Source organism: Dermacentor albipictus, chromosome 3 (genome assembly GCF_038994185.2).
Source record: "Dermacentor albipictus isolate Rhodes 1998 colony chromosome 3, USDA_Dalb.pri_finalv2, whole genome shotgun sequence".
Taxonomy (NCBI): Eukaryota; Metazoa; Arthropoda; class Arachnida; order Ixodida; family Ixodidae; genus Dermacentor; species Dermacentor albipictus.
The window spans coordinates 16,300,628-16,328,420 of record NC_091823.1 but is presented as its reverse complement, the minus strand read 5'-3'; the positions used below and the strand labels follow the sequence as shown (position 1 = coordinate 16,328,420).

At 44.2% G+C, this 27,793-nt stretch overlaps 2 protein-coding genes across 6 annotated transcripts in view; one reads left to right on the top strand and one right to left on the bottom strand.

Annotated features, from left to right (window-relative positions):
* LOC135917503 (uncharacterized) overlaps nucleotides 1-27,793 on the top strand; it is a 321,200-nt gene that overhangs the window by 236,659 nt on the left and 56,748 nt on the right. The gene's annotated exons all lie outside the window — the stretch shown is intronic.
* LOC135917521 (alpha-galactosidase A-like) lies at nucleotides 514-27,448 on the bottom strand. 2 transcript variants are annotated; one of them, XM_070535148.1, is made up of 8 exons: nucleotides 27,292-27,448; nucleotides 25,909-26,099; nucleotides 22,945-23,119; nucleotides 20,109-20,283; nucleotides 9,830-9,924; nucleotides 9,171-9,332; nucleotides 2,331-2,528; nucleotides 514-967 (listed from the first exon to the last, which is right to left on the bottom strand). In XM_070535148.1, exons 1-8 carry the CDS (start codon nucleotides 27,442-27,444, stop codon nucleotides 668-670), a joined length of 1,449 nt encoding a protein of 482 aa, XP_070391249.1. In that variant the 5' UTR covers nucleotides 27,445-27,448; the 3' UTR covers nucleotides 514-667. The 2 variants fall into 2 exon arrangements, with proteins under 2 accessions (XP_070391249.1, XP_070391250.1); XM_070535149.1 differs by lacking the exon at nucleotides 27,292-27,448 and adding an exon at nucleotides 26,271-27,242.

Here is a 27,793-nt window from a genome sequence, read left to right as displayed (position 1 = left end):
GTAATAAACACCTAGTGCGAATTTCTAGCCTTGCAGAATTTCCAGCATATGAAAGGCTGTTTCCGTCTTTTCTAAGAATAATTGAGCTGGCAATTATCTCTTTCTCTATGCTGTGTTCTGTCGGGAATTCTGGAAAACTCCAGCTCGATAAAACTTGATTTTTATGTACTTGTAGGATGAAATCTTGAAGGCATAAAACAGGCAAAGAAAACGGCGAAAATAAGCCAGTTAGAGAGCGAAGGTGAAAGGTACAGAAACCCGCGAACCTCGCAAGCCTCACACGAGTTGTGTTGTGCGGCTTCTCCTTTTGCGTGATTAGTAGCTGACAATAGCTGGAGTTCCCGCGCGGACAACACTACGCCTGAGTAATTCCTGAGCAGTTTCTGTTTTTCCTTTTCATGCTGTCACGTCACCTGTGTCCGTGTAACAAAATAATTTGCAAGACCTGTAGGTGCCTGGCGCATTCTAATTACTCGCTTGACCACGTTTGATCAGGCAAGGTTAACGCTTCCGTAATCAAATTATAGATATTTAATCGATTGCAGACACTTACAAATGTTTTACCTTCACAACACTCAAGCATACATTGTGTGCAGTGCTCTCAGCTTACAGTCACGTAATTTGAATTGAGAGCTCGGAGAAGTACTCAGTTCGAACAACAAATTGCTTATAAAACTGTGTCGTGCATGCCACTAAGTACGGTAGCCTTAAAGAAGAAAACGTCCATGGGCGCAATCGTAGCGTTGATACTGTGCTCTGGATAAAACTTTCCGACGACGGTATTGTTGCGGATGAGATCGGTGACGAGGTAGCCCGTAGGACTGTCCAGGCCGAGGCTTTTGAGCGAGACGGAGGCCTGGACGGGGCCACCGAGGACTTTCGTGTTGTACAACAGGACGGCCAGGGACAGCTTTCTGTCGGCGAGTTCCGGAGTCACCCAGCGAGCCCAGATGTCGAGGTTGTTGCCCTGAGGAAAACGACGAAAGGATGCACAGAGATAGTGTGAAGAGCGAGGCTTGGCAAATTGGTGCATATTAACGCAAAATATTAAGCGCAGAAGCAAAGACATAAAGAAGGGTGTCACGCAAGCGCTGACTACGCATCGGTGATTTATTGCGGAAACGCGCTAACATTTTTTTTATTTTAACTGTACTTGCGTTTGTCTCTGAATTTAATTATCAGACAAATTGAGTATACCTGTCTACGGCTAAATGAACGGATCTAAAGCACGCACAAGATAGCAATAGCATAATATTAAAGGGAAGAAAAACCAGCCAACCCTCTGTAGTACGTAGTGAGAAATACCTATCGTTACATCTTGGTGAGGGATGACACTCACATGCTTTTCCATTATGATATCTCCTTGCTTCATTTTGTTTTAGCTACGTTGACGAATGTGCCTGATCTTCTTTTACAATTTTGACGACATGTGACACAACGTCAACTTCTTTCTTGTACATACTTGAAGGCACGCCTCTAAAACAAACTTTCGTTTTACAATCAGCGCTCGTGCTGCGTGTTTTGCTTACGTCTTTTATGTGTTTCTGCGCTTAGTTTTCGAAATGGATATGCGTCCATACGAATACTTTCCCTCTGGTGCGTACTAAAATAAAAGTGATCGCTGATCAGAAAGTTACTCTGGCGAAGTGCAACAGTAAATGTAAATACCATGTTCAGTTGTGAAACAGCATGAAATTAACCTACGCACACAGATGACCAAGCAAGCGATGGCCTTAGATAAGGAATGTACACGGGAGCCAGTGCTGAGAAAGGTTTCTAAAAGTCATACTAGTGTGGTGATTGTACAGATTAAATTGGCTAAGTCTGATAGTCACTTACCGAGATTATGACACTGGAAATCAGAACGCACAGCAAGTGGGCAGGAGCACCTTTAAAGTTGAGTTTCTCACAAACAAGTGGAGCATAAACATGATGTAAATCATGTACGTGGATACGTAATTCATATCATCATCAATCATCATAATCATCACGATCAAATTATAATCATCATCGTCAAAATATCATCAGAATAGAAGAAAGTACGCTCGGGGAGGGTTGAAGAGCAAAGTGTCACAGACACCGTAAGTAACCAAGTTATGCTCTATATATGAGAATTTCAGGGCAGAAATCTGGCAATAGTTAAGTATTCTAAAGTGAACGAAACCTATAATGGCAGAAGGGTGCCTTTAGCATGATGATACCTTCGTATATTGCAACAGATTGTTTGATTTCTTTGGTATCTGTATCGCAGAAATACCGCAGTGCGTTGTCAATGGCCACTTCCGCAGAGTCACAACACAAATATGATAAATACCTTCACGTGTACTCACCTTATAGATGCGCCTTCCCATCAGTCCAAGCGGATCTTGGTCGATGGCGATGATGAACTTGTTAAGTAACAGGTCTTTCGATTCCGGTGCAATGTCTCTGAGGTCATTGGACATGATCAGCGGTGCAGCCATGATGGCCCAGTAGGCCATGTGTGCACGTTGTAGCTGAATTGTCAAACCGAAGTTTCCAATAACGAGCTGGAAAGCGATAAATCAATAAACACGCTTTATAGTGATGGACTTTCGCTGCAAATTGCTTTAAGTATTGACAATGCCTCATTCTTCCGTATGCAGTCCTATAATTTCGTGCTTTTTTCTTATTTTTCTGATGGAATTAATGCAGCATTTGTAAAGGTATCAGGGTATTGAAGTGGAAATGAACTGAAAACCAAAAATCGTAATAACACGTTATTATTGCGTGAACCGGAACAAAACCGGAAGGTTAATTTCTTTTTTTGACTTGCAAAGTGAAACCGAAAAGAGAAAATGAGTTTTCGGTTCATGTCGGCGTAGGCGCTTTCACTGCAGCTTTTCATTCATGCATTATCTGCAATTATGGCTCAAATATGCTACTTCAGTTGTAAACGCACACGAGCTTCCTGTGATTTCAGAAGTAATAGGACAGCTATAGTACGATATTCAACATCTCGGGTCGGGATGCAAGAATGTTAATAATAAACTTCTGAATGTTTGAGATTGATGACCGTCAATTAGTATCCAGTTAAGAATTGATTCAGCTGGGCGGTCGCTAATTTTGGTAGCATTGTTATGTAAATACAAGTGTAGATCCGATAGAAATGAGTAATTGGTTTTGAGGAGTGCTTTGACAATGTGATATTTCAACCCAAGTGCATTCTGGATTGGTGTTGAAAATGTTTATTTTTATTAAACGGGTACCACATCCCCTCTCAGTATGTGATGCCGACTCTATGGTTATCGTAGATCTGAACGTGTAATGGGAGGGTCGTGTGTGGTGGTGGTCATATTTCGCGGGATACGGTGCCTGAAGTGGGCCAAAACTGAATGTAGGAGGGAAAAGAAACGCTGCCACTGAGAACAGCTGCATTTCGCCTATATAAATACGAAATCACGACAAAAATGTTGTATAACTATAATGTCGGCTGATGTGAATCCCTAAAGCCCGCAGGTTTCTTAATGGACGAGGGTGTGATACTCAACGACATGTATGATTTTTAATATTTTTTTTTTTACACTTGAAGCGGAAGTTGAAGTTTATTTCACCACCAACAGTACATTGTGTTTTACACAGAACATTTGTGGCGTGGAAAGTGGGAAAAAAGCTGCGCTGATGCAGCTTGACTAGCCGCACCTCCCATCCGTACAAGGCAGCAGAACGACAGCACAGCACACTTCATACAGTCTTAACGTATGATAGAAAAATAAGCAAAATAAAACTTGTCCGATAATTGTCAAGTAGACATAATTATATGCGCCCTTGGGTGACTACAAGTACATCAATCATTCACGCACCAAAAGCCAAAACCAATGACAAGAAAATTACTGCAAGGTAACATGACAATAAGACATACTGTAAACAGAAAGGAGTGCTTTATTTCGACAGAATATTTGTAGGCTTGTAGCGGATTATGTGAACATGTTGAATAGCTCCCTTCCCGAAAGGACATGTAAGGGATCTTCTGTAAGCTTGAACGTATTGAGTACGTGTGGAATGGTGAATTTTAACATTTGGAGACCGTAATTCGTTCGTGTTCGGGGAATGTGCCAGTGTTAAGAGTTTCTAGTGGGACGCAATGAAATGTTCGGCCGTAAATGCGCTAAAGCTCTTAAGTTTAGCCTATTTCTGCGAATTTCAGACCTCAACGACAACAACAATTGATGTTCATAGGTAACACTAAATTTTAAACCCTTAAACTTAATAAATACATGAGATGTATGATCTCTATAGCCTAAATCTGCAACAGCCCGCAAAGCACACTTTTGAAGTGTATATAACTTTTTCTTTGACGTTTGAGTTCCAGATGTCCATACCAACTGGCAGTAGCGCAGGTAGGAACTAAAAAGCGCATTAAAATTATGAAGTTTCTGGGGAACCAGCAGAAACGACTGACACCTCCTTAGCATACCTAGGGCTTTTCTTAGCTTAATACATAACTCTTCAATGTGAGAATTCCACAGCATATGTTGATGAGAGATAATACCTAATGTTTTGGCAGTCCCTGAAAGTTCAATCTCAAAATTATTTAGGAGCTGTTTATGCGAGTACTTGCAAGCCGTTCCTTTCGCGCGGAAAAGAACGACCTTGGTTTTAGACCTGTTGATTTGTAATGAATTACGACAAGACCATTCGGATAATTAGTGTAAAGTTTCATTAGCTGCTTGAATCAACTCATCTACGTTTGTTCCTGTAAAAAATAAGCTCGTGTCATTTGCACAGATAATGTATGTTATTGATCAATCTATGTTTACAATATCATTAATACACAGGTAAAATAAAAGAGGGCCTAATATACTTCCCTGCGGTACACCACGTTTAATTTTGGGGGGCATAGATATTTCCCTATTTATTAACACACACTGGTACCGATAGCTAAGATAGCTCCTTATTAAGTCAAGTGCAATGTCTGTGATGCCATAATATGGCAATTTTTCTGGCAATGTTTGGTGATCATTCCTATCAAACGCTTTGTAAAATCTACGAATACGCCTAGTGTGAGCTTTCTTGCTTCAATGTTGCCGAGTATGATCTCTTTCTGCTGTAGAAGTGCTGTCTCTGTCGATACACCTGACCTGAAACCGTATTGTGCCGCTGTAATCGCAGAATGCATGTCCAAAAATTTTGAAAATCTAGTGAAAATAATTTTTTCCAGAGCCATTGAAAAAATTGGCAATACCGATATCTGTAATTACTCATTTCGTTTCTGTTGCCACTTCTGTAAAGTACCGCGACCTTGGCCTTTTTCATACGCTGATGAACAGGCCTGTGTATAAAACAAGATTATATATATGGGTCAAACAAGGTACCAATAAATAGATGACAAAAATAACCGGCTCCATTTTTATGCCATCAATGTCTTCGCTTTTACTTTTTTTAAGTTTCATAAAAACATTGGTTACCTCAGATTGTTCTGTGGGGCAAATAAATGTCGAGGGTGTTATTGGCGTGGGTAAATAACGTAACGCATTCCCATCGTGAGTACTAAAGTCACTTCACGAACTAAAGTCACTTCACCTACGCACTTCCTGGGCAGCTGTGTATTTGCCACCGGTTGCCCCATCTTATATAATAACTTGTTGAGAAATTTTCACATGTAAATTAGTGCCAATGAGCGCATCTTTGTTCTGCGTAGTAAAACAAATCATGACATAAAACCTGCAACAACAACGTCGGATTTTAGGCATCTTTAAAGCAAAGATACTTCCGAATAAGTTTTAGGTCCTTGTTTGACTTCTTTTAAATTTATTATACTTGGATGATCTATTCTTGGCCAGTTTGGTAGGTGATACTGCATATGGGCCAATTCTTGGTCTTTCCTCGGAAAGGGGCATGTCTCACTGTGACACCACAAGAGGTATAGAATCCTTAAGTGCATTTACTGTGTCGTGCTTCTCTGTGCATACACCTTCCATCACCACTCGCCCCTCTACGGCCATCGGACATCAGCCTAATTCCTTGTGACCTCGTTGAGTCGACGTTAAACATTTTTGTACACGCGCCATTTAGTTGTTCGGTAGGACACCTCCGTTGGACCGGCGTAACTATTTTTGCATCTATCGGCGGCTTGAATGAAAGCACGCATGTCTTTCTTTCTTTTTCATTATTGTGCAGCTCTAGAGCACCGTCAAGTTTCTGTAGAAAATAAGTTTATGCTGTTTTCGAGTAAATATTATTCGGTTATGCAAACGAATATAAACTGGTTTGAATCAGTCTGAACAGCATTCTTTATTTTTTTTTTTTTTTGCTCCGCAGTTGAAACGGGACTAAACCGCTTTGGTTAAATCGGAACGCAAACTGGAACGAAATAAATTCCGGTTCGACACTCTGATGGGAATCTACATAGCTTGAGCAAAATGATACGAAAAGTGCATGAAGTTATGAACTGCACGCGGAGACGTGTTAATAGGTTTGAGCAAAAAAAAAAAAAGAACTGCGCAGACGTATGCCTATCTGAGCAACGCATACACACTAAGTTTACACCCTTTGAGTCTTGCCGTGCCACACAACAATAAACGTCATCTGTCTTGTCCGCATTTCCTTTCTTTAACGCTGCGAGCCCAGTACTTCCCAGTAACGAACGGCATGCGTGTTATCAGCATGACACAGCATTGCCGACAGGAATGTAGCGGGCGCGGCGTTTTCAAGAAAGGAAACAACCGCAAGGCAGATGACGATTATTGTTGTGTGGCAGATATACACGCCAAAAGGTGCACACATTTTTTACACTATTAAAACTGTTGCACCCTTTGGGGTGTAAATTTGTCCCACAACAATAATCGTCATCTGCCACGCTTGCGTTTCCTTTCCTGAAAACCCGGCGCTCGCTACTTTCCTGTCGAGAATGCTGCGTCACACTGATAACGCGCATGCCGTTCGTGACTGGGAAGTACCGGGCTCGCCACCTTAGAGAAAGGAAACGCGGGCAAGACGGATGACGATTTTTGTTGTGGGACAAGATAAGCCCCAAAGGGTGTAAATTTTTCTAAGAGTGTAGAGTGCATGTCAAAGAACAGTGAAGCTGCATAAGCCAGTTATTACAGTCTTAAGCAAAATTACACCCTCTTACCACGCAACGATAATCGCCATCCGTCTTGTCCGCATTTCCTTTCTTCAACACGGAGAGCCCGGTACTTCCAAGTCACCAAAGGCATGCCCGTTATCAGCATGACAGAGCATTCTCGACAGGAATGTAGCAAGCGCAGAGTTTTCAAGGAAGGAAACGCAAGCAAAACAGATGACGATTATCGTTGTGTGGCAAATATGCACCCCAAAGGGTGCACATTTGTATAGGAGGGTACATCTTCCGTAAGTACGGGGATCTGTTGTGGCGCTGCATACTCAACACCTTTTTTTGAACTATTAAAAACTCGAGTTGCTGCCACGCAACGACGTGAAGTGAATGACAGGGCACTGTCGCCGCTAGGGCTAGCGTCTCTCCTGCAGTCAAGAGGAGTGACTTTCCTGGATACCTTTAACTTATGGCGCACCAGATAGCGGACCTAGGCGCAACTCTCACCACTTTGCGCTCTCTGCATTGTGTCGAATCACAGCGCCCCTCCAAGACCGTATAGCAAACACGTTGTACGACGCGGATTTATGTATCACGCGGCCGAGCCTCCTACATTTAAAGACGTGGTTACCCCTTCCATGCGTCGCACGTCACGTGCGTTTACTAAAGGATGCGTGTATAAATCATGACGCCAACACTTCTTGACTCTGGGGTTAATGAACATTTACCACGCGTCAATCGAAGGTGAATGTACGCGTCCCACCGGAAGTGACGGTTATCAAGCAGGCATCGTTACGACATCGGTGCAAACCGCAATGTATTGAAGCGAATATATTACTTTGGCTCTTCCGTACATTTTTGTAATGCTTGGTGGTGGTCTGAATTTCGCCACCGATACAAGAGCGCCAAGTACGTGCGAGAGCGTCCTTTTCTCCCTCTAGCAGAAGCGCAAGAGAATGGAAATAACACACGTATTGCTTGCGATTGAAATTATATGTGCAGTCACCTACGCTACCGCTACAGATGTTCTGGTTAACGGCGCTGTCCTCTGCAGAATTACGCAATGAAGCAACAAACGCTGCGTAGATATCCTCACTGCAACAGATATGCGCCTTCAGGCACATCATTCCTCTAATAAAGCGAATATCTTTCTAAATGCGTTCCGCTCTTCGTTTGCATTGACACTCATCGTCGATGATTTCTGTTGAATTTTGTTGAGTGATTCCTTTGCTGTATCACTACGGCGTTGTTTTTAAGAAAACCTGTGAACGTGTCACGACGAGAACGAATGGCGAAGAGTTATGGCAAGCTCAAGCCAATGAAAAGCACCTCTCCGCCCCCCCCCCCCACCCCGCGCACACACACACAACAAATAAAAGGAAAGAAACTGCATAAACCACAGCAGATCATTCTCAAAGTAGGCCTTATGCCAACCGCATCAATGATTTGCATACCCTAGCAATACTTCCGAATTATGCTCCTTACGTCGATAATGGTGTTTGATTATGGCGACACAAATTATCTTCCGCTTGTTTTGGAACCGGCAGCTCCACTAAGATGGCGTCTTGACAGTGGTACAGAATCATGACAGCGTGGCGACAACGGAATGTCGACAGCATGGCGACGATAGCACGACAACGGCTGCGCACCTACGTTTCCTGATCCGTTCGTTTACTCCACGAAAGCCAGATACATCTGCTATCAATCGCTCTAAGGTCGTGCAGCTGGCACGCACTGCGTAGGTGTGCCTAAATTGCGGCGAGCCGGCAAAACGAAACTGCGCATCCCTGTACAAGAGACGCTCACCGAACTTCGGCGACGAACGCGCCGCGAAAGCGTCAGCCCTGGTGGCGGAGAAGCGCGACACAGCGCCATGACCGACCACGACCTTTAAACCGTCAGGCGCCGCAGAGATCTTGCGCGGAAGCACCTCACGGTGCCACAGTGAACGCGTCGCAACTCCGTTGCTCTTTGGCTACGAGAGAGCACGCGCCTTCAGCATAGAAAAGGCCGGCCGCCGCTGACTACGCGAACGGGCGCAAAAGCCAAAGAAAGCTATTCGCTTTAAAGGGCTGTCACGTTAACGCACCCGCACGACCCACCTTCGGCAAACCTGACGATGCATGCAGCTTACCATATCAGGATCTGTCCAAGCACCAGGCCCAGACACATTCGTGACAAGGTCTTGAATAGATGCTTCGAAGTTAATTATATTATAAACGTTCTCCCAGGTGTAGTTTACATCAAAGTAGTTCCTCCACAAGTTGCAGTTCTTGGATATGTTCTTGTAGTCAGGCTGGAAGCAAAAGAAGCAGACCACGAGTCTAAAAGGTACCACTGCAAGAAAGTTCAGAACTTCAACATATATCTAGCGCTCCCAGCATTTTCACAAAGTGTTCACTCTTGTAAACTATAATCTACGCACAGTAATGAAACGTACTAATCTTTAGACACTATATCATATATTTGTAGACTATAAATATTCTTTACAGATGTGACGTGCACAGCCGTAGTGCGATATATCTAGTGCGCGCAAAGCTATATGGGAGGGACGCCTTCGCGGCAGTGACGGCAATACTACGGTGCTATCGAAGTGATTAAGCATTATAACATGAACATATAGGAAATTTATTTTCTATTTGTAACCATAGGCGTTATTAATGACAAGGATTAAAAATTAAGTTTACAAACTAGACACTGCTGACACTGCCAAGTGCGTCCGCCAAAATGTATACGCAGGAGTTTGGTTCCATATTTTAGAGGCTCACACTTTAATCAGTGAGCAAGTCTTACCAGTATACCGGCGACGAGTTGGTACAAGGGCCACTCGCAAGAGTACACCATGTCGCGTCCTGTTGAGCGCAGAGCCTCTCCCATTTGGGGGTACACTGTGCAAAGCGCATTTCACAATATATTACTGTACGCCTTAATATTCACTATGTGAAAATGTTCGCGATGACGCATTGCAACTCAAAGGCTGCCATATATTTCGATAAACAGGCATTGTCAACACAGTGTTCCAACGCTAGGCCACACATCTGAGAATTTATCGATTATATAAGGCACGTTTTCTTGCTCATGTGGCATAAGCTGGCCATGGATGTTTATAATAAATGGTTGGCAGGAAGAAAAATAGATGCATTCAAAGCAAATGCACCTATACTGAATTGAAATGTGTGCTCTGGACTATTTAACCCCAATAGAACAGCCGAACTAACATATAAGAGCCATTCGCCGTCTTCATCGTCGTCGTCGTCGTCATCATCATCATCTCTTTATGTCCACTGCCAAGACGGAGGCCTCTCGCACAGATCACCAATTACCCCTGTCTTGCACCAGCAATTTCCTAATTTCTACTTGCGCAAGCTGAACGACAGGGACAACCGGAAGGCACATTTGACCACCATACAGCGCTAACTTTCAGCAACAGATTTATTTCCAGTTCTCGTTGCTATTTATACCTTCGAAACATCATACGACACGTGTAAATAGCTCGGTAAACATGAAAACCAAACCAAAAAAAAGAAAGGGAGGGCGCAGCCATTTTCCCTTCTACGATTGTTAGACAGGTATGCGTTACTCGCGAACAAAGATAATCGAGCTCTTTTGTCGATAAAGAAATTCATGGCTTGCTGACGCATGCATCACCAAATGTTTGTTTCTATCTTCCATTATCAAGCGTTTTATCTCTCACTTGTCTCTACTCATGATAACAGTTGCTTTAAATACGGGTTTTGTGTTGCATCTTTGGCAATGGAGGGCAAGCAAACCGTGAGCAGCCACGTTTTTTACTTCGTTATTGTGTTCTCGTAGCCTAATATTTATACATTTACCATTTTGACGAATCTTGGACTTTCCACACGTTAGAAGACGCGGTATGCAACACATGCGATACATTCAATGAATTTGTTTTTATGCTTCTTTTCGCATGCGCTGTGTGTCATTCGTTCTGAGCTTGTGTTCCTACACAGGTTTACCGATTTATTAGGCGCCGAAAAAATAAAGTTGATGTCACTCCTTCCAGCAATCTTTTATTTTTTTAATCTGTGCCAGAAGCATTGTATGTAGGGGATGACAGCAATCGTTCTTTTGTTTATGTTGGTGCTTGTACGATCTACCTGATCGGAACCTTTCTTCTGCGCTTTCTTAAGCAATCCTTCTGCAACTGACACGGGCACGAGGCTCGGGTATTCAGCACCGCTTAAACTTAAGAATTGCCGTCCCAACCTATCGTGCATTTTCTGCTGGCATGGCTTCAGCGCTTCACTGAAGCACATCTTCGCGATTTCCTTCTTCACAAGTTTAGTATGCGCGGAATGAAGTTTTAAAAGTGGCTTATTTGTCCTAGACTCGTAACACCAGCATGTTTTGTTATCAGTGAGCACAAAATTACATTACATTACGTTATGGGGTTTTACGTGCCAAAACCACTTTCTGATTATGAGGCACGCCGTAGTGGGGGACTCCGGAAATTTCGACCACCTGGGGTTCTTTACCCTGCACATAAATCTAAGTACACGGGTGTATTCGTATTTCGCCCACATCGAAATGCGGCCGCTGTGGCCGGGATTCGATCCCGCGACCTCGTGCTTAGCAGTCCAACACCATAGCCACTAAGCAACCACGGCGGGTAGCACAAAATTAAGGCCGAGGAATTTAATTCCTCCGTCATATGGCATTTGAAAGGTCACTTCAATGTGTTAAGACATTCACGAATAGAGGTAAAAACGGAAGCACATTGATTAGTAATACAATCAGATCTACAGCCAATAAACTCTGAAAAGTCATCAACATACCTAAATATTTTTACAACGTTAGATTTGTGAAGGCGCTCTGACCAGTCCCTGTTTGTTTTGGCTAAAAGCAGATTACTTAGCATTGGTGCTAGGCAAGTACCTATACACACTCCTTGTTTCTGCAAATACAGGGCGCCATTGTTTTAAAAAGCGTTAACGACAAATAAAATCTAAGCAAGTCTAAAAGAACTTTCAATGGGTGTAACCGCTTCCGTACTAAACGTAATGGCGCCATACTCGTCAATGCAACTGCGAATACAGGTTAGCAATTCTGAATGCGGCAGAGAGTAAGAGATCTTTAACATCCGCGACGAAAGCCTTTATATCCTTAATTTCGTGAGCTCTTACAAAATTTAAAACCGAGTATCTTATCCAGCTCCGTAGTATCTCATCTACTTTTGTGCTTGAAGCTTAGTAAACTGAATTCATACGCACACATTTTAGCATGGAAACACGGGCGCCTTATCTTGAAAGCGATTTGCCATGTGGACAAAGAACGCTGTCACGCGGGCGTCATCTTCAAAGACATCTGCGATGTGGACAAAGTGCGCCGGTGCTGGTAGCCGATGGTAGACAAAGTGCGCTGTGCTTTCTACGCTTAGTTCGCGTTGAAGCGAGAGGCAGGGCGAAGGTCAATTCGCTCGCTGCTTCTGCCGCATACCTCACTTCAGCGCTTTAACAGCGAGTTTCCGCGTTCCTCGAGTGAGATGTGTTCACGCTTACCTGTGCTCGCGGGACACCATGCTCATTAACTATGTAGTAAGTGAATGTTTACAACTTTATATGGCCGAAACTTCCACTAGCCTTACTTCGTATAGCTATCTACTAATTTGCTATCGCAATCACTGTTACACCTTTCGGGTGAAACTGCGACATTCTTTGTAAGACAGACCAGTTTCTTTACTCACGTGTTCCTCAGACAAGTCGAGATTGCCCATCGCCATTGCGTCAGCAAAGCAGCTTGATGTATCTAGAATCGCATTTGATATATATATATATATATATATATATATATATGTGTGTGTGTGTGTGTGTGTGTGTGTGTGTGTGTGTGTGTGTGTGTGTGTGTGTGTGTGTGTGTGTACGTAAGTTTATGTCAATCAACCGTTTTATGTGAAAATAAAAAGAATTGATTGATTCGATGTACTTTGCTACGTATTCAGTACTGAACATGAATGTGTATGTCGCAATATATTTTTACTCATGCACTGAACCAGGGGCGTAGCCAGGGGGGGGGGGGGGGGGCTTATGGGGCTTCAGCCCCCCCCCCCCCGAAATTTTTTCGTGCTGTCCATGCACCGCCAATCAAAGCGACCCCCGGCGCCGGAAATCACTCTGGATTTTGTCTAGAATGTCTTTTTGACGCTCGAAAAGACATTTAACGGCGAAGATTGCGAACTCGGGCTGGATTTCGTGGCAACGCCCATACACCGGCAGTCACATAACGCCAAGCAGTCCCATCCGAGCACAATGTTTCAAGGGCGCTTTGATGGTGAGCGGGCTCGCTGCGGCATCTCACTGAGGCCACGGAATCTATGGAGCGCATGAATATAAATTGCGAAACTTTATGGGTATAAATCTCATAAGCTCTTGATGTGAAACTTGCATTGACATTTCCAAAGTTGTGCTTTAAATTTTCAATTGCGGAACTTTGTGGGTTTAATGTTGTTATAAACATTTGAGGCCAAAGGTCCATTGACTTTTCTAAAGTCTTACATCGGAACATACAACGAGACAAGCCAAATCAACACACTAGCAGACGAGTTGACAAAGCACGCAGTGAAGTCCAATGAGACGATGTGTTGGGGTGGTTCATTTGTGCCGTCATGTCACATAAAAAAATATAAACACTTTTTTAACCTACGCCAGAACAACTATGTCAAGACACTAAAGCCAGCCAAAGTAACTACGTTCTTGTTTATTTTTTCAACTTTGACTTTTATTCGCCGAGAACACATTGAGCCTCTTCAATTTTTCTTTGTTCTCGCTACCCTACCCGCGGGCTGCCAGAGCGAGCCAGAGCATAGTTTTTCTCGTACGGCCCCGACCACCGCGCGGTGCACTTCGGTGGGCGTTCGGTTTGCTCTTGGCGAGTGGATTTTCACCTGACAGAGTTTTGGAAGCTTTCTGGCTAACAGACGAGAAAAAAAAAAACCAATGGTCGCTCGCCGCCATCACTGTGGGGACTCGAAGGATTGCACCGCGTTCCTTGCGCGGAACCTTTCCGGAAAGTCTTGTTTCGCCGGAGTAGGATACTGAGCAATATGCGTATGGTTCTCAGTGGGCTAATCGTCTCATGTTTTCTTCGGTATTTATTCTGTAGCCCCATTAAGTGCCCGATGTAGGCATTCGATTCTGGCCAACATACTTTCCTATGCGTTTTTTTCCATTTCGGTGCCTCCGCCCCACAGAAAAAAAATACATTGTTGCGGCGCAGCGAATTGTCGCATGGTGAAAGTTCGATTTTGATACTTCTTTTGCGGAAAATAATGGGCGACTGGACGCTTCAGTTGCAGGATACGTTTATTGTCTTATTGCGAAAGCAATTACATGGACACTCCAGGCGCATTCCTGCCGTCGCCGTCGCCCTCTTGTTTCGTATAAAGTCCAAGGGTGATAAAATCGTGACCACGCGCTGCATGCTGTATGTGCGAGTGAAAGCGTAGGGGGGGAGGTGGAATGGGTGAGCCGACGATGGCGGCTGTCTTGTGTGCGCAAAGGAGAAAAGCGGGGAGCAAGCGCGCCGCCTTCCGTCGCGCGCAATACATCGGGGGGAGTGGATGGAATGGGGGCGGAATCTAGGATTCTGTGAATCTATGATTGTGCAACATGTTTATTTGCCTTGTTTGACGCATTACATACAGTTACTTTTTCTTACATACAAAGACTCATTGGAGACTTATACGTATACTTAAATATCTTGTTGCGATGTTTTGTGTATACATGCAGTGAACTATGTTTCCAGTGACACTTTTTTGTCCTTTATCAAGCCGTATTTTCACATTTGTATATCCCATTGTATCTTTGCATTTCTAATGTACGAGGGTGAGTCAAATGAAAGTGCGCATACCCTAACCGCGCAATGATGGTTCGGTTCATTATCTGCGAGGCATGCGCGTAGGAGAACGGCATGTCTCATTTACAAAAGTGACACGCAGGTGTGAAGATAAATGTTCTTTAATGCTCTCATACACTGGGTTGAATATGGTTGCGTCACATAATGGACACTTCAAAAGTTGAACAGCTTGGTGTCGCGAAGTTTTTGACAGCTAAAGGTGTTTCCGAAACAGAAATTAATCGCCGTATGGCTGCCGTTTACGTTGAACACGGCATTTCATTGACCACTGTGAAGCGTTGGAGCAAACGGTTTAAAGGACGTTGCAAAGACATTCCAAGACCGGGCTAAAACCATCGTGCAATCACCCCCCACACAATTTCAAAGGTTCATGAGCTGATGAAACAAGAACGGAGGATAAGCATCGATGAACTGCCAGACCGTCTGAACATCAGTCACGGTTCGGTTCACGCCTTAATTCATGAGCTTCTCGGTTATCGGCTCTTTTTGGTGAGCAATGGATCCCCAAGAGTTTGATCCATAGCGAGAAGACGGAGAAGTTTCGCGCTGCCTTGACTCATCTGATCGGGTATCACAATGAGGATGACGACTTCATGTTTGCAATTGTGATCGGGGACGAACCTTGGTGCGACTACTACGAGCCTGAAACAGAAATTCCGAAACAGAAATTAATCGCCGTATGGCTGCCGTTTACGTTGAACACGGCATTTTATTTACCACTGTGAAGCGTTGGAGCAAACGGTTTAAAGGACGTTGCAAAGACATTCCAAGACCGGGCTAAAACCATCGTGCAATCACCCCCCACACAATTTCAAAGGTTCATGAGCTGATGAAACAAGAACGGAGGATAAGCATCGATGAACTGCCAGACCGTCTGAACATCAGTCACGGTTCGGTTCACGCCTTAATTCATGAGCTTCTCGGTTATCGGCTCTTTTTGGTGAGCAATGGATCCCCAAGAGTTTGATCCATAGCGAGAAGACGGAGAAGTTTCGCGCTGCCTTGACTCATCTGATCGGGTATCACAATGAGGATGACGACTTCATGTTTGCAATTGTGATCGGGGACGAACCTTGGTGCGACTTCTACGAGCCGGAAACACGACGGCAAAGCTTACAGTGGAAACATTCGAATTTACCACGCCCAAAGAACGCAAAGGCCATCATTTCCGCTGGAAAGGTGTTGTTGACTTTTCTTTCGGTCGTCAGGGTCCATTACTGATAGAATTTGCAAAATCTTGAGAGGCTATCAATTGTTTCCGATATTGTGAAACGCCAGAACGGCAGTGTGTCGCAATCAAGAACGAACAACGTGGAAAATTGACGAATGGGGTCATCTTGTTCCACGACAATGCCTGTCCCCACGTCGCTTATGTGGTTAGTACAAAACTGGCAAAGTTCAAGTGGGAAACGCTGCAGCATCCGCCATACAGCTCAGACCTGTCACCTTGCGACTTCTACATTTTGGGGCAACCGAAAAAACAGCTCAAGGGAACCAGATACAGACTTTTTGAAGCAGCAACCCAAGGAGTTTTATAAGACGGGAATCACGCGACTCGTTAGTCAATGGGACAAATGTCTAAATTCTCATGAAGACTACTTTTAAAAGAAGTACCCCGTTGTTGGCTCACATTCATTTGACTTGCCCTCGTATATCTTGCAGAATTCCTGCTTTTTATACGTGCCCTCTGTTGTGAATGATTTCGGTGCAATTACTCACGATACACGACCGGTGACAGCTGCTTCTGCGTAATACATAAAAACAAATTACAGCGTCATTGAGATTTTTCACTGGCCATTGCATAGATACAAGAATGTAAGCACGGTTCTTGAATGACATAGTTTCATTAACATATTTGACCTCAACTTGTTCAGTTCATTGCCTTTTAATTTTTCATATCAGTGGCATGCACTGCTTTCCTGGTTTCGAACTGATATAGTTCTAAAGTTCGTGTGATATTTTCTTTACTTAAATAGACAAAAATATGGAAGCATTGATATCAGTTATTTTGGGCAATATTTTTGGCACATACGAGTATATTCTTTTATGAAAAAAATACATATTTTATTGTTTTGACTGTGCGTAGCATTCAAGAATTCGTTTGCAGCATCTTTGGCAATGACAATGCAGTTATTATTCATGGATTTGATCCCTTGACAAATTGTTTAAGAGGAAGCTTTAGCTCGGACCCAATCCGACGCGGCCGATTCAAATACTTGTAAAACGTAGAAACCCTTTTCTTAGATAATCCTGCTAATCGCTTTTATTGAAATTCGTTGCCTTTGAGAGAGAAAGTTAAATCCTAGTTCTGTTGGAAACACAACTTCGATTTAGGGCCTGAATGTTGTTTAAAATATTTTGAAAAATTCGAATGTTTGAAAATATAGAAGCACGACGTTTACAAAACTAATAGCTATGCATGAATAACAGACACTGGGGTTCTGTAAACGGCATCTATTATAACAGTCAAAGCGGACAAGTTTGCTATGTCAATTTGTATCTTACGTGAATTGGTTAAGTTGTGTGCAAGGGTCCTGCACAAGCCGTATTTCCACAATACTAAATTTTTTTGAGATTCATGTGTAACATATCCATTTTGTCCGCTGTAGATGTACTATTAGATGCAATTCACAGAATTGTGATATCATTTTTCATTGTTGAGTCACGGAGTTTTAAACTTGATAGCTCCGTTTTCTGAAAATTTTCGACTTGGCCAATTTTTAATAAATACTTGACCACCTAAATAAAAAATTTGAAACCAGTAGTCACTAGAATTAAACTTTTTCTTTTAAATGCAACAACAAAATTTCTGGCTACGCCACTGGCCCCATGTATATATATATATATATATATATATATATATATATATATATATATATATATATATATGGGGCCAGTGGCGTAGCCCCCCCCGAACAAAATTTCTGGCTACGCCACTGCACTGAACTTATATAGTACATTGAGATATCTGCTGAAATGTATATGTTTTCTGTTCACGCTAAACTGCTGTATTTCCTGTTAAATCTGTACATGTAGCCCAACTCTCTTCTGTAATGCATAAAAAAAAATATTTCGTCAGGCTTAGTGCCGCAATTTTTACCGGTATTGTTTTCTGCGTTGCTTCTTGTTTGTTTCCCGATTATGCATTAAAATGATTATTTTATTTATTGCCTTGTTCGATGAGGCATCTTGTTGTTTTTGTTGGGTGATTGTTTACTTAATATATTTTAAGTTACCGACCTGCGCCGTGCCTGCTATAGGAATCTATGACGTCGCGGGAAGCTGGTGCGTGAGATTAACGGTGGCGTAGCGACTCTTTCTGTTGTTTTTGAGTTTGCACTTGGTTGACAGGGCTCTACTCGCAGTAAGACTGCCCTATTTGTCAACGCCATGGAAGTGGGGTCTATGAACCTAACCTAAAGGGACGCCAAACAAAAATTACCGCCCCCTCCAGGCAGTGAAGATGGTCGAACAGCGAAGCTGTGTTAGTTACACCGAATGTTACACTATGCAAATCAAACTTCGCAAGCAGTCTATATCGCAAATATTCTGTTCCACCGTCCTCTCACTTCATTTTCCCTTTTGCGGGCTTCGCATGGTGAGCGTGTTTTAGGAGTGCACTTTTTTTTTTGCGAGTTCTTTCAGTGTTTTTCTTTTTTCGCGCGTATAAGGTTTCTGTCTGTGTTTTGCCGCGTCAATCGTCAAGCCAATGCAACTAATCATCAAAACGATTGAAGCACCCGCATCTCCAGTGGTGGGCCTTGCGCCCAATGCACTAGTATCCAGTATCCTAGTATCGGGTTTCAATAGCTGGGCATTTTTCGTTGCCCACAAACCACCAGCATAACGGTTGTTTCTTTCGCGGCAGGGTGGAATCACTCGTCGATAAATTCGATGCCGATCTGGCTCGGTCGCCGAATGAGAACCGCGTGACAACCGTGTAAGGTCTGCGTACAAGATAGCATTCTCCCAGGGGTAAAGGGGTCACTCGAAACCCATTGCCCCTGTTCTTTTTTTCCTCTTTCGCTGGGTCACGTGACCCCTTTTTAGTGAATTCCGACGACGGCACAGGATCCATATAAACAGCTTCGCAGTAAAAGTAATTTTATCTATGTTCGTATTGACACGTGTACTTATCTTTACCGGGTGACACGTTTTGCCGCCCAGTAAATGTTATCGCACAGCGCGGGACGCGCCTGCACTTATCTGAAGTTTCTGGAAAATTGTCGATGCTTCTATCCACTGTCTGTTGTCACCAAACCTTGTGTTATCTGATTTCATCGCTTGACGCGAATGGTGTAGAACTTTGTAGAAGGCATGCGGGTCCCAACGATTAGTCTGGAACGTTCGACGACTGCTGTATAAAAGCAGACGCGCTTGACCCGCTGAGCAGATTTTCGACGATCGCCGAGCGTGTTCGCCGCTATCGTTGCGCTATAAGTGTAGCCTGTTTTGTGGGCACAGGTTCGCCCAATAAAGGTTAGTTTTCCTGTTCACAGTATTGCTACTGTGTTCTTTGACGTCACGACCACGTGACAGTATAGTATTCATCTTCAATTCATCTTAAGCAGTGGCTTTTACGCGTGGCGAGCCGGGAAAAAAAGGTGCAACAAAAGAGGCCACTTTCAAGTTCCAGCACCAGCTCACCGGGATGTCATGTGTTTTTGCAGGCGACCGCTAGAGCTTAGAATAACTTTCTGTGGGCCTATAGTTGGTGGGCCTATAGTTGACAAATATTTTTAAGGCGCAAACACGAGACACGGCACAAAAGGGAGGTCAAACACAGGACAGGCGCTAGAGCGTAGTTAATTTCTTTTTTTCGGAAAAGGCGGACTTCTATTTTAAAGGATCCAAAGGTTGAACTTAGGAAAACTTTTACTACGCTATAATCGGCATAAATATCAGAAAATGTCTTTAAATCCGTTACGACACACTGACGTACCAGCACTAGGCTTTCGGCGCGAACTAAAGAAAAATTGAATTTTGACCTACGTTTAATTTGATCTTTTCTCTTGACCAGCGGCGTACCGCAACCTACCAAGAATGTAGCCTTTAAATGATAATTGATCAGTCTAAAATCACTTATTGTTTCTCTGAAGCGTCCCTTCCACATGATTATTTCTATTTTGCACTCGTTACTAGTCGAGAACATATATTACACAACCTTTCAGGGACAATTGTAAAGTCGATTTCTACGCACACGTGTCCAGTTCTGTAGGCTTCGCGTTGCAGCCGTCCACCTTGACGTAATCCACGCCCCATTCAGCGAAGGTTTCAGCATCAGTCGTATAGTGTCCGTAGCTGCCGGGGAAACCTCCGCATGTCTTCACACCTATGTCAGCGTAGATTCCGAATTTCAGCCCCTTCTGGTGAACCTGTATGTTACATGAAGCAAAGGTGGACAAATCCAATAAGAATGAAGACTTCGATGAGTATTGCTTTTTTCTTTTTCCAATTCGGAGGACTTGCGGCATGACATAATAAATCATCGGTCATTCCACTCTGTGAAGGTGGATGACCGGCGGAGCTGTTTAGCGCACGACACAGAGGTGACACACCATTCTGAACAAAATTACGAACACATTTAGTGATTGATCGGTGGTAATCGTGACGACAGGTACGCACACACATTTTCGTATCACTATACATTTCGTATCACTATATCACGTATCATTATACTAATTCAATCACATTCGCGTACAGTCTGGACTCCCGAGGAGCAACCCGCCTACGAAGAGCGACGGCAGGAGACGAGAATGCAATCGTCGACGGCGAGCCGCAAACACCACCAACGAAGATCGTGCACGAAACGCCTAGTGCATGCGGGACGTCGCTCTTCGTACGCGCGTTGCTCCTGGGGAGTCCGGACTATACGCTGCTTTCCCATTACGACTACAGAAAGTAATGTGAAATTCAATATGGAGAACGGCAATTTGTCTTTCTGGTTTTTTAAGTACATTCGCGCGGGCGAAGGGACCGCCGCACCGAGGAGCCCTAGGAACGCAGACACGCGTGACGCTTCGACGGCGCCGCCACCACGTGAGAGCGGAAGGAAAGGAAACCAGATACGCAAGCGCTTGGAACGTCGACAAGGAGAGTGCGGTGGTAACGTAGACATGGCCGACGCGGGTCGGCATTTTGGGCTAAGATCTGATCGTACATCTTTACAGCGTTAGCCTTTGATAATACTAACACCACTAACTATTATATTTAGCCATTTGTCTACCTTTTAGAATACAGACATTTTTATCCCTTTTTATCCTTGGTTGTGTAACCCCATGTTTTGATGTTTTGTAGATAGCATAATAAAAAATCTGTTCTTACGTTAGTGCCTAGGACCACTTTGAGTCGCAGGTGTTACAAGGGTAGATAAGGGCACGTTGCAGGTCCCGGAACCCACTACCTGGAGTCCACAGGGGTATGTGCCATTGCGCTTCGACCCTTTCTGCACTATCACTAGGATCGGCCCCTTTCTGCACTATCACTAGGATCGGCCAATATTTTTGTTGACGCAGAACAAAAATACACAGAACCATAGCCATAAATGGCTCCGCTGTAAAAAAAACTAAAACAGAATCCCATAGAAGTCCGCAGCTCTACATCGTGCAGGGACTGCACCAATGTCTCGAAAATTAGTTGTTCGTCGCCCAATGGTTATAGTTGTCAAGTAATTTCGGGCACATCTGCTTCCGTCCTCCCTTCGACGATTCATTAAATTGTGCTCCTCGAGAAACAAAGTGATACAGAAGTGGAGGATAGTATATTTATGCTACATGTACGCGTATATCTCGCTGTTCGTAGAGATGCAACAGTATGATTTTTGTCTTAATGTCTAGAGTAAAGATTGACAATTTTATATGAATGCGTTAGGATAACGGACAGTTTATGTACAGTTAGTCACTTAACTTCACGTGGCTTTGAAGAAAAGTGAGTAATGAGATAGCTGATGTAGTCTTCTTTAAAGCTCTTGCGGGAATTTCTTAATTCCCGCCTTTAATTTCGTGCCCAAACCGCGAATCCGGTAAAGCCCTCATGAATTAGGAAATCATGCTGGCCTTTCACTTATTTGAGCAGTTCGTTTTATTGCGATAGTAATTTATATGGACCCTCCAAGTGAATTCTTGCCGTCAGCATCACCGTGAGGTTCTATATATATTTATGTACACGTGTGTGATACGATATACTATGCTATATGAAATGTGCTATGTCCGGGTTATATTGCCACATCATTCTATGTCACTAAAGTTGCTCATACCAGGTCTTATATTCTTGACAAAATTATTCCTCAGAAGTTTGAGAGTGGCAGTCCACAAACAAATGTCCTCAAACAAGGCACCGACAGCGCATGCATTTCATCGTAAACCTTCTCAGACTTAAACATTAAAAGTGCGAAACAATAACAGCGTTCAACCTGAAAATGACGCAATTTTATTGCCGTGGCTGTGCATTACGTTCGGCATCGACCCAGGAAAGACGTTTGAAACATACCCGATGTGGCAAAGTGGTGGTAAAGTCATTAAAAGACGTTGGCTTCAATCAATAAACATAAATGAAATTATCCGTTGGCAGGATTCAAACAGGGGGCCCCTAGCAACACAGCTCGTTTTTTACTTAGTCCGCTTACGTTTGATTATTGAACGAAAAGTCTACGAAAGTTGCGAAATCGAGTCTCCATTCATTTCCGGATAAGTTTTCTTTTATAATAAACAACCAAGGAGGTCCCACCAAACTTATCACAAGGCGCCATCACAAGGCGTCATCTCTCAGTTTTGTCATCCTCTTTTGCCATGCGAATGCTCATTTCTTGTATGGGTTAATAATCTAGCTGAACTTATGTCTTCTTCAAACGATACAAAATTCCACTGCCAGGTCAGCGCTACTTTCTGAACACACACAATCAAAATGCGTTTTACAAAGACCGCAAAAGTGAGGAAATCATCCCGAGGAATCAGTACTTTCGCAGTTGTGCTGGACATCTACTAAGCGAATGCACGGGTCCTGAACTTCAGCCTCAGCAAAGACAATAAGTTACCCACCTTTTCAACGAGATTCTTCATTCCTTCAGGGAACCGGCGAGGGTCAGCGAAGAGCTTTCCTTCCCGGTCCCTGTCGGTATGGCTCCAGCAGTCATCGATTATCAAGTACTCATAACCGGCAGCCAGGTACCCATCCTCGACCATCCTGTCTGCCATCTGAAGGATGAGCTCAGAACTGAAACACGGACACAAAATATTCTCACGTAATCGTCAAAAAAAGAAAAACTTGTCGCATTTGATGACTTAACTGAAGACAAAAAAAAAAGAGCTAGCACTGGAGCATTTTATATGCGTGTGTTTTGGTTGGGCATTGCTAAGCTTTCAAGAAGGTCAGTGACATTTAGAGGCACACTAATTTGAAGGCCGGAGACACTGTGAAAAAAAAAATGGCTGAAACATAGCTCGCGCCACCTGTGGGCATTTCAAACCCAAAGAAGTATTGGCGATTGTCCGTGGATAGCTGCATGATTGAGGACTCATCTCACGGGAAGCGATGTACGTGCTCTCCAGACACGAGCTTTAAATGTGCAAGGGTAAGCGATGAAAAGGTAACATTGAGTAAAGTCGACGTAACATAAAGTGTGCGCGAACCTTTTTTACGCCGCGCTAAATGACGTATACGCAGACAGTGCTTATGCCAGACAACATTTACCACGTAACGTTAAAACACCTATCGCTTACGCAACTATCTGAGTGGCAGATGTTGTTGACTTAGGTCCATATAGTTTCGTACAATAATTACTAGAGGGAACTCTGGCGCTGCAATCGTTCAGCCAGCATGTGAATCATGGGAAGTACATGGATTTGTTCGATCTTCGTACTTATGGATTCAGACGTTCTTGTGGCTTTGTTTATTGCGCTTTATCTGTCTTCATTATCCTAAATTTCAAAGCGATATATGCTTTTCTAAGTGCAGAATATTCTGCGAACACGTACAGTCACTACTAAGTACAGCGGCCCAACCTGTCGAAACGCGCCAAGAGTTTCATAAGAGCGTTCTATGCCGTTTGTCGTTGCATGCGTCCGTGGCCTAATGCAATAAAAAAAACGTCCGTGGCGTAATGGTTTCAGTATGGGGATTCTGTGCTAGAGGTATTGCCTTCGAATCCTGCCGTTGGACAATTTTAATTACGTATGCTTTATTATTAATTACACAGTACTTTGTTGTAAACGACAAGTTTACAAGGCCGTGGAGCCGTTTGAAGCCAGACGGACGAATATTAGACAAATCCATGCACTTCCCATAATTCCCATGCAGGCTGAACCGCCCAGACTGCAGCTACCCATATAGTTTAGGTCGGCTTTGATGTAGTCTTTATGTTGTTCTGCCTTATCGTTTCTTGACACACGGAGTCACGTGTAGTAACCCAGGATCAGTACAAGAGACAGAGACAAGAAAAGAAGCAACGACGACATTTTGCATGATATGACAAGGTGAGGCATGACAACAATAATGAATACGAAGTAGATATCAGCAAATTACTGATTACTTTACTGACTTGTGACTAAGCGATAATGACAAATTCTTGAATGCAGGCAGCTTTAGTCGACTTTTGCATAACATTATCTTAACGAATGTTCCCAGTTTTTCTCACCGTAAGGCGAAAGAGTTCTGCCTCATGTAAACTCCTGGGCCAAACGCAGCCTTTACATGAACGTACATTTAATAGCGCCATCCGTTGTCACGATACGTAAAGTATACTCGTATTAGAAATTAACGTTTATATTGTAAATACAAGAACTTTCGTTGGCACGCACTTCTGCAGTGTGTGGCATATCAGTCAACAGGTTCAGTCTTAGCGAGTTGCATAGAACGCAAACAGCGTTATCCTCAGTAAATGTCGTCATATTTCGAGCTGGAAGTGTACTTGCAAATACTGGAGTCGCGATTTGTGTGCACATTCATCCGGCGCAACCTTACAACGTGGGCCTCCTGATTCATCGAAGGACTGCTGTTTCACGCATTACTTATCCAACTTTCACGTAATAGCGCACTATCTGATAACGTTTCGAGTGGCTACATTCATAGCTGAGAAACTTCGCGCAAGTTTCCATCTTACGCCCGTAAGACAAAAACGCGGATTCCGAGCCCTGCGTGTTAGTTTCTCTTCTGGTTGAACCCTTTCCGTTTTTACTCTAAAATCAGTAGCAGGTCATTCACGCTATCTGTAAAACACGAATCTGCTGCGATCTTTATATTCGTAAATATTCTAAGAACACAAACCTTGGCATACATTAAATTCAACGGCCTAAATGATAAATAACAATGAATGTAGTGCATGTCACGGCATAAAAAAAATATGATGATAACCATAGAGGCTTGTCTTCTCATCTCGTAGTCAAGTTCAAGATTAGCCCTTATAAAAAGTGCACACTTTCTCGAAGAAAACAGAAAACAGTCATGTTTCATGAGTCAGCCGGTGAGGTGGCTCAAAGGATATGGCGTTGCGCCTGCTGAGCAATAGGTCCAGGGTTCTATCCTGGCCGCGGATGCCGCATCGCAATGGGTGCGGAACGCAAAAACGCTCGTGCGCCGTGCATTGGGTGCACGTTGAAGAACTCCAGGTGATCATAATTATTCAGGAGGTCCCCCCTACGGAGTCCTTCATAACCCGCTGCGCACGTTTGGAATTCGAATCCCAGAAGCCATTATTATTATTTTCATGCGTAGCACGGGCAATGAAAGAATCTCCTGTCGCACAGTTTGGTTCCCAAGACTACTATTTATTCGCGCACCGATGTCTTACCCTATCAGTACTACGTACAAACACTTTTCTTAGAACGCATCAACTTGTCACTGAAGGGTCCAAACTGGGACAAATATGCCGGCAGATACATATACCAGGCGGACAGGCTGTCTCTCGTGCGCCCAATAACAATGGAAAAGCCTTTGATTTATTTGTGGTTACACTGGTCGACTGACAACAATGCCCACGACGTTGTACTGTTGGTGCAACCACTCACGTGAGGCAGTTCTCGTGGCGACCCAACGCGCACTCGTTGCACATGAACCGGCTCCACGTGAGCCAGCCCATTGGAGGCGTCTGGGCGAGGTCGTTGTCCAGGCAGTTCACTCCCGCCACCAGCAGAGTGGCGCACAACAGGATGGCGCCGTTGGTCGACATTGGAGAGTCCAAGCGAGAAGCTAGATCGACCTGCAAGAAGCTCGTAGTGACGATCCGATGCCTTTGTAGCGGAGACTATGTCTGTAGTACGAGTGCACGATATCCGTTAGAGCCAGCAGCTCGAGATATACGTCGGCGAGCTGACCGAGACAGCAGTGCCTCACTCGCTATCGCAAAGCAAACAATTTGGAAGATACTTACGCTTCACCTTTAAGAGTGGAACGCGATAGCATTCAAAGGTCCCCGATTGCTTCTCGCGCTTCCCGGCAACTGCAGCTTATGCAACCGTAATGTTTACCGAGAAACGCTGGCCCCTTGGGCCAATGGCTCTGGTGGGAAGTGGACTCTGGTGGGACTTCCCTACCAATGGAAGCGTGGACGGCGTTCCCAGGAAGGAGGCGTCGGCATCCGACACCACACCTTCACTCACAGAGACAGAGACCGAGACCATTTGCCGTCCACATCAGTAAGCGAAGCGGCTCCCAAACTCATCAACGCCGGGGAACATGGAGGCGTCAGCTCCTTTAGTCTTCAGGCTTCAGGCTTCAAGCCGCTTCAGGAGCCCAACCTGTCCACGGATAACAGTAGAGAGATGCTTCCTGACCTGTCCGGAGCCCCACTCTCATCAGCCGAGTGCACGACAGTCATTGGCCGAATGTGCGACCGTTCCCCCAGAGCTGAGTAAGGTCTTGCTGACGGAAGCGAAGGCGACTAACACGGCTGAGGTCATCATGATCGGTGGCCTTCGCATACGCCAAAGACGCACAAAACGCGCAAGATGCTCAACAGGTCACCGACGCGCAAGTCGCAAGAGAGGCGCCAGAGACGTACGCAAGAGACTACCGCAAGAGACCGCAAGAGACGCGCCAGAAACCATCAACACTAAAGCATATGACCCTTATTCAAACTTCAGACATGAACGACAAGGCAGCACGCGGTATTTAGTCGTGCTGTGGCGACTCGAGCGCATCGATAGCCGCTGTTCTTCTGGGCTACGATTCGCATCGTTTACGAGATCTACAGCCAGAGCGCACCGGCCACCGTCACCCGCCAGAGCCATCTTCGGCACCTCCCTGTAGTGGCAAGCCGCATCGCTGCCGAGCGCAAGGAAGAAAAGCGGTACTCAATTTTGGGCGCTCGCACGGGGGTCACTAGAAGAGAATACGACGGGCCAGAGTAAAGCAGGCGATCGCAAGGACGGCCTCTTGACTGTTTTCATTACAGGTATGTGCTTGCGACGACGGTAGAGTAGCGAGCTCCATGACCAAGGAAATGTGGACGGCGATCCTTGGCGCGAGGGATCCAGAACGCCGAGGACCCACGAGGACTCGGGGCTTCCGCCTTGCGACTGTGCTTTTGATGACTGCTGCGCCATTATCCACCGGAACGTCGGTTTAATGATGATGATAATTGTCCTCTGTACAAGTGGCACATACCCACCGTGGAGTATCGGCCAAGACTTGGGCGGTTTAGAGAAATCTAATTATAAAAAAAGTTTCGAAAAAAAAGTAAATAGGGGAATGTGTATTCTGCTCGGTGTTCTAATTAATCATTATAATTGACTGGTTTAGGAAGGCAGCCAATTCGAATCAAGGATAATGTTTTTCATAGCAGTGCAATAATTCTGATAGCTGTACCCCAATGTAGAAGCTCCAAACGAAAGCAAGACGCGCACGTTCATGCTGAGGCCAAGCTTGTTTAAAGGATCCTCGAGCGCCCTTTTT